Raw genomic sequence first — 7420 nt, 5'->3', positions numbered from 1 at the left:
GCAATATCATCGTTTCCGGAGTATTCATTTCTTGCCTGTGACGATCTTAGCTCCCACTGAAACCAAGATCCGTCGGTTCCGAATATTCATAGATGGAGTATTTAATGCCATTAAATACTTGATCCGTTTACGTACTATTTGTGTGACCCTACGGGTTCAGTCAAGAGTAAGCTGTGGATTAATATCATTAATTCCACTTGAACTGAAGCGGCCTCTAGCTAGGCATTCAGCTCACTTGATCTCACTGAATTATTAACTTGTTAATTAATACTGAACCGCATTTATTAGACTTAACATAGAATGCATACTTGGACCAAGGGCATTATTTCCTTCAATCGGCACGAAAAGGTGGACGATTGGGTGGTGAAGTACATCGAAATCACCGAGAAAATCATCAAAACAGGGGAAGAGTTCGACGAATTTACGAAATCTCTTACCCAAACAGAGAAAGAAGTGAGGGATACAAATTCTAAACTTGAAGAACTAGAGTCAGAAAAATTGTACAAAGAGAAGATGATCAAATACAACGGAATCAAGTTTGGGATTTTAACTGGAAGGCAAGCACAACTTCATGAATTATCCAAGGGTTTAATGTCAAAGTACCCGTACAAGTTCAACAACTGTAACGATGAAGAAGACGATGTAGCATATAATGAGAGACTGAATCGGGTAGAAGAATTGGGAGGGGAGCGAGATAATGTAGATGACAATTTAATTAACTTGACCCGGGTCGCATATGTGACCCAAGGTCAAGTATATTAAAATTGGAGGTGGGACCGACTTTAGCTCCACTTGCAGTTGCATCGGCTGTTTGCATGCAAATATTTAATGCAATTTGTACCGTGATTATATTACTGTATGCAAGTTGTTGGGCTCATGTGAACCTGCCACGCATGCAAGCATGTAATTAATTTTTTTTTTGTTTTTCATTTTGCATGATAACAATCCAGTTATGTATCAATTTTACTTCATTGTGCTATATATGTAGTGTATCGTTATTCGACGCCCGCGTTTTCTAAAAACGTCCGTATTTAAAGCACAAAAATACGGTTTTACCCTTTTAATAATAATTATTATTATTATTATTATCACGATAATAATTTACCCCCAAAAAATAATTACGATAATAAAAAAAATTAAAAAAAAATTAACCAATTTGTTTTAGAAACACACTTCATCACTAAACCGTGTAGTGCCTGGTCAATCAAACATCATAAATTAATTCATCACTAAACTATGTTGCTATGAGGACCTTGAACACCTTTTGTAACTAGTATTTTATGCACGCGATGCGTGCGTGAATTTTAGAAACTTTATTGTGCCTATTATTTCATGCACATCATTCGCAAAGTCCATATTTTGCAACATTGAGGTCATACAATACTCGTAGCCTTACATGACGAATTTAAAGCTATTAAAAAAATGTAACATTATTTTGATACAACTAACATATCCCATTGGAAAACCAAAATTGAAGTACATACAAAATAGTAATTATCACTTTCTTTTTTTGCTCGCAATATATTTGTTTAACCACATGCACTCCTCCGCCCAATCGATATGCAACACATATCCAACCGTATACGAATGTTCAGGATTAAAAGCTTCAATTGGTGGATGTAGCACCCATGAAAAAGCTTTGTTTCCGAAGCATGCAAATACTTTTTCCATCACTCGATTACGTCCATTAGGCTGCATGAACGTTAAAAAATATATTCAAATGTAAAATCAACATGAGTTAATTTTTTTTAAACAATTATGTTGTTAGAGTATTAGATTGAAACCTGTTGAAGTACTGATTTTATTTCAGTAGCTAAACAACCTAAGAGGTGTTGTGCAAGATCGTATAATATTGTGACTTTCAAATTACCACTTTTATCAAATATGGTAAGTCGAAGAAGCAACCTATAAAACGAAATTAAATCAATTTATTAATATAGATAAAAATCACTATATAATATGTGTTTAAGTATAAAAAAGATTTAGATAATTACCTTGGGATAGTTACAGTGTTGGTGAGATTGCAGGATTGACATTTTTGTAGTCCTTGAAAAATGACAACCTTTTTTAGACAACGATTGCATGCCTCATATATGATGTTATCAACACTATCAACGCGACATGCATATGCAGCAACTCGACAGTATTGAACCTACCAAAAAAAAAAAGCAAAGTTAGACAATTAAGTACATAATATCGTATTTTGTTGACAACACTTAAACTTCAAGGTTAAAAACGATACCTTTCTCACGCTAGAGAATTGAGATAATCGGATACGGGGAGTGTTAGAAATGTCAATCGAAGACTTTAACGAAAAAGTCGACGAACGAAACCAATCTCTCCTTATATTTGCCAGTTTTTCCGATTTATACCTATACGTGAAAAAAGTTATGAGCATAATACTTAAGGTTATGTTGTACATGTATTTGGCGAAATTGTACATACCATGTAGATAAGGATGTTGTTTTTTCATTAACCGGGTTAACATAAACCCTAGTGTGGTATCCCGTGGAAAGATATGTACCTGTTTGTATTTATCAATTAGAAATATTATCACAGGTGGATATTATACTTTAAACTACATATTACAAAGACAGCATCTACAAAATAATTTAATTTGGATGATGTACCATAGAAGCTCTTGACATGCAGACCACATGCTACAATGATAGGACAAATGTCAACATGATTAAGATTTTCATCAAGAACGTGCACAAAATCATTCCAAAGTGTTAATTTAATAACAGTACAGCTGCAAGTAGAAATGAAAACAATATTAAGACAAAATATTCGAAATACAGGTAAATTCGATAAGTAATTAACATTATAATAATTTAGCGGACTTACGTTGTATCCATTATTGCTACGTCTCGCTTGACTGAATCCACACCAATATTCTCAACTGGTGAAACGTATAGGACCAATCCCATTGCATCTAAAACATCATCAATGTTTCAATTAATAAACGACATATGCATGATAACTGAATATTGAAAAAAGGCAAACAAAAGTACCATAAACTCTATCGGTACAGTCGATGTGACAACTTAATCGGTTCAACTGAACCAAATTATAGTGGAATGAAGGTATGGAAATGTCATCCTCCTCTTCACGTATCACATTTGTTTCTTCTTTAATGATCATCTGTTTCCAATTGGGGACAATTTTGTTTTTCCCTTCAGCAAATATCACTTGTACAACAAGGAGTATATAAATGAATCCCTCTTGAAACCGTCCTACAAACTTTTCAATCGCGGGGCCGAAAATATTGCACTGTATGCCCTCACCCTACAAAAGGAAACACATGCAAAGTTATGATATAGTTCAGATTCAATGAAAATTTAAATGAAGCATAAGGTCATTTACCTCAACATCGACAAAAAGCATTTTCCATGTTTCCTTGGTTTTTCCTTTATGGTTGTAGTTGAAAATATCATAATTGCGAATCAGTCGGGCTCGTACATCATATCGTTGTACCCCGCTAGGATATAAATGCTCAAAAGTTGGATAATGGTACTCTGTCATCCTGTAAAGTTAGTTCAGTTCAAAATTAGAATTACATAAACTGAAATTCACAATGTATGAATAGGTATATCACATGAAAAGAAAGCTATGTACATGAATACATTTAATTACTCCGATATATAAAATTCACATCTCTCAATTCGTCTGTAGTTATATCATAAAGCAATTATTATTATAAAAACTACTCAATGTGAGTACAATAACGTTTATTATAAAACTGGGAAATAAAAAACAATACTTTAATTCCGTATCTCTAATCATAAGACAACAAAACTTCTTTGTACACAATATTTTTAGTGAATATGCCTTCACAACCTTGAACCTTTCCCTTTTCTACCACGATCTTTGTCGTGTTCTCTGAAATTCCTCGTGATAATGCCACATATAGCTGGCCGTGGCTAAATACATGATCGGGGAGGTATATCCCAACATGTGGAATAGTTTGTCCCTGAGACTTGTTGATAGTCAAGGCAAAACTCAACTTCACAGGAAATTGCTTTCTGACCATCTCGAATGGCAATTTAATATCTTCAGCAGTTTTCAAGGGAATTCTTGGCAAAAACACTATGTTCCCCCTAGAATGTCCGGTTAATATCTCAGCATCAATAAAATTGTCCTTTAATGAATGGCAAAGCAACCGTGTTCCATTGCAAAGACCATGTTTAGGATCAATATTTCTCAAAAGCATTAAGGGTACCCCAGGTTTCAGGGTGAGAGCATGGGGAGGCAATCCCGACGCAGAAATCGAATTCAAAAACTCTTGTTGGTACAAATTTCTCTTATCTTCAGGAACAGAATCAAACGAATAATACGTTTTTCCTTCTCCGAGAAACTTTTCGACAACCTTATTATTTATTCTATCAGCGTCTTCGTTCAGGGGTGTGATGATCGCCCTTTCAACTATAAAATTTCCATCACCAACGTGCTCACTTAAACTTGGAAAGATTTGGTCGATCAAAGCCTCGATCGAACTATCTGCCACTGTTGGTATAATCATGGCAGTTGGTAACCTTATCATCTGATCTGAAACAGTAGGTTCATTACCGTTCCCAACAGAGAGTAAGAAATTAGCAAAGCCGTTATCATCAATTGATCTCATATTTTCTCTCAAACGCAAAATACGAATATGTCTCCACATAGGGGACCTGACAAAAGATGCGTCAATCATTTGAGCTCTAGTTCCGTTTCGAACCACCGGTAAAACCTGTCTGAAATCACCACCGAACACAATAATTTTTCCCCCAAACGGCAAGTCATTCCCCATTAAATCCTTGAGTGATCGATCAACAGCTTCAAATTGATATCTGTGTGTCATTGGGGCCTCATCCCATACGATAATGGCAGAATTTTTTAGGAGAATTGCAGTTTTAGAACGTTTGGTAAATGAGCAAGTTGATGAGCTGTCTGGATTAAGTGGAAGCTGAAAAGTCGAATGTGATGTTCTTCCCTGGTGCAACAACGTTGCTGCAATTCCAGATGTTGCAGTGGGGATAGCTATTTCGCCTGTACTCTTTACAGTAGCAAGAAGGGCTCTGTATAAAAATGTTTTTCCGGTTCCCCCAGGACCATCGACGAAGAAAGAACAGCCAGCCTTTGAAATGACAGCATTCATTATTGTGTCGTATGCAACTTGTTGGTCACTATTGAGAGTGCCAACGCATGCCAAATCCTCATCTGGAACCGGAACAGAAAAGTACTCTTCCATGATAGAAGGAAGCTCGTCAATGTAATCAGTACATTCAGGTAAGCTTGGCAACTCCGTGTAGTCAGAAATCCTTTTTCTAAGTGAACTTAATAACCTATCTATGTCTTGCAAAAGTTTGTTAGTGAGGAAAACAGAATTACTTGTTGTGTTTGAGGCTGGATAATCCTCAACCATGTAAGGGAAAAACTCATCCCAGAGTGCTCGTAATCCAGTTGGTTGATAGTATACCAATATGGTTGCAAATAACCGACGTAATGCAGATGGCATTCGTACTGAACATGCTTCTAAAAGACATTGACGAATGCTTTCGTCATTTTCGATTAGACCGAGGGCTTCAGCTGCAGCCCTGAATGTAGGGTGTGTGACGCCATTGATCGTTCTTAAATGTTCGAACGATGTACGCTCCCTCACATGATTGAGTAACATTCTCAAATAAAATCGTTCTCCTTCCAATGGTGAAGCTACATACAATCGACCCATAACTCGTTGTGTACTTTTTCTCTTCTGCCATTCACGTGAACTCGTTAACCATCTGTAATGCTCAGGAAATTCTCGATAAAGATATTTCCTTGCATTTGGATCGACTGAATTCATCTTGAAAAATTCAGTGAGCATCGTCTTAGAGTTTCTTGGGTTCGCTAACACGCTTGAGATTTGCTGGTTCCCTTCGAACCTCACTTGATGCATGTTTGGCAAATGAACCTGCAAACGATCTACGGCAGGACAGATTCTAGTCATGGGGAATTTGTAAAGTTTCCACATAGCTTCGGGTGCACAAATCCACCGTGCATCGACATATTGTGCAATCTCATCTCCGTTATGAACTTCCATTGAAACTCTATCTGAACCCTTATGGATGTACTTATACAGATATTTGACACACTTGATGCTGCTGCATATCTCAATATTGATGTGACAATCGTACTTTAAGAGCAAAAATGGATTATATGGGACTACCCACCGATTATCTACACGAACTCGTGAATTCTCACGCAACGGTACTGCTGGACGATCTTGTGGACGACGGTAAAGAGGATATGAGTCATTGCCTTGCTTTGTATCATTGGAGAATTCCTTAGGGAATCCTTTCTTACAACTTCCTTGTTTCATACACGGGGATTTGTGGTTGAGAACACCACATGGGCCATGAATCATGTGTTTAAGAACTGCCTTATACAATTTTGGTTCTTGTTGTTCATCAGGAATCACTGCTCTCACAATCTTATCAAAGTCATCCGGAGTGGTTAGCTTGTCATTTTGATCAAGAATTAATAACATATGAACATGTGGAAGACCCCTCTTTTGGAATTCAATCACATATACATAAGCAACAACCGTTCCGAGGACGCCCCTTTCTAGAACATCCTTTTTCAACTCTTCAAGTTTAGCATGAAAAACCCGTGTCAGCAGATCTGGACGATCGTTTGGAACTTGTCCGGCCAACAATTCTGATTGTATCTCTGGCCAAGATGGATTGCATGTCATTGTAAGAAATATATCGGGCTTGCCGAACTTATGAACCAATGCCATGGCATCTTGATACCTCTGGTGCATATCTCTTGGACTTCCAACTAATGAAGACGGTAGTATGGTCCGTCGTCCAACATTTTCTGCAAATAGACATTATATAGACAAACTTTATTGCATGTGAAACAATGTATGAATTATTGAGTATAATCGATTAACTTAAATCAATATGGACCTGTGTTATGCTCTCCAGCATGTAAAGAATCCTCTAAACCCTTGTACAAATCAGCACGTATCTTATCTTGGTTGAGTGCAATCCACCTCAAATTATTGGCTTGCATTTTCACACAGTTATCGACAACAAATTGTTGCAGTAGACGACCGCCTCTTAAGATTAGAGAATCAAGATGTTGCCGCATCTATAACACAAAATACTTGTTTTGGTCATAAAGGTCTAAGTATATGATTTTTAGGATAAGGCTTAAAAAAGAGTTATTAGAAATATGCACCTGAAACATGTATGCATAGAATTACCGGCACGTCAACTTTTTACCAGTGGAACTTCGACTGTTTAAATCCCAGCCGTAAGAACCATAAGGGAACAGTAGAGGATACTGCAGTGGGTCATAATAACCGGCAGTGTCTTTGATATAACTTAGTTGCCCAGTTACTGACTCTACCATGATGTCCCTATCCTTCAAGTTGGAAATGTCATCACCTCCA

The 7420-nt window shown here is 36.9% G+C and overlaps 2 protein-coding genes across 2 annotated transcripts; both read right to left on the bottom strand.

Moving 5' to 3' along the window:
- Positions 1-1391: 1391 nt before the first annotated feature.
- LOC110780336 (replication protein A 70 kDa DNA-binding subunit B-like) lies at positions 1392-3525 on the bottom strand. Its single transcript, XM_056842571.1, has 9 exons — positions 3367-3525; positions 3015-3288; positions 2848-2935; positions 2631-2752; positions 2446-2524; positions 2243-2372; positions 1995-2152; positions 1785-1905; positions 1392-1692 (listed from the first exon to the last, which is right to left on the bottom strand). The coding sequence occupies exons 1-9, from the start codon at positions 3523-3525 to the stop codon at positions 1498-1500; spliced, it is 1326 nt and encodes a 441-aa protein (XP_056698549.1). The 3' UTR covers positions 1392-1497.
- A 253-nt stretch (positions 3526-3778) lies between these two features.
- On the bottom strand, positions 3779-7116 carry LOC130472124 (uncharacterized). Its single transcript, XM_056842570.1, has 2 exons — positions 6933-7116; positions 3779-6840 (listed from the first exon to the last, which is right to left on the bottom strand). The coding sequence occupies exons 1-2, from the start codon at positions 7114-7116 to the stop codon at positions 3779-3781; spliced, it is 3246 nt and encodes a 1081-aa protein (XP_056698548.1).
- Positions 7117-7420: the final 304 nt, after the last annotated feature.

Source organism: Spinacia oleracea, chromosome 4 (assembly GCF_020520425.1).
Source record: "Spinacia oleracea cultivar Varoflay chromosome 4, BTI_SOV_V1, whole genome shotgun sequence".
NCBI lineage: Eukaryota > Viridiplantae > Streptophyta > Magnoliopsida > Caryophyllales > Amaranthaceae > Spinacia > Spinacia oleracea.
This window is presented reverse-complemented; position numbering and strand designations above follow the sequence as displayed.

Bases quoted from the DNA above. Each gene is read 5' to 3' on its own strand.
- LOC130472124 (XM_056842570.1), bottom strand. From the start codon at position 7,116: ATGCGGCAACATCTTGATTCTCTAATCTTAAGAGGCGGTCGTCTACTG. The intron at 6,841-6,932 runs GTCCATATTGAT...GTCTATTTGCAG, and splicing joins TGCTGGAGAGCATAACACAG to AAAATGTTGGACGACGGACC.
- LOC110780336 (XM_056842571.1), bottom strand. From the start codon at position 3,525: ATGACAGAGTACCATTATCCAACTTTTGAGCATTTATATCCTAGCGGG. The intron at 2,753-2,847 runs GTAAGTCCGCTA...TTCTACTTGCAG, and splicing joins GTAGCAATAATGGATACAAC to CTGTACTGTTATTAAATTAA. The intron at 2,153-2,242 runs GTATCGTTTTTA...TTTTTTTGGTAG, and splicing joins AATTCTCTAGCGTGAGAAAG to GTTCAATACTGTCGAGTTGC.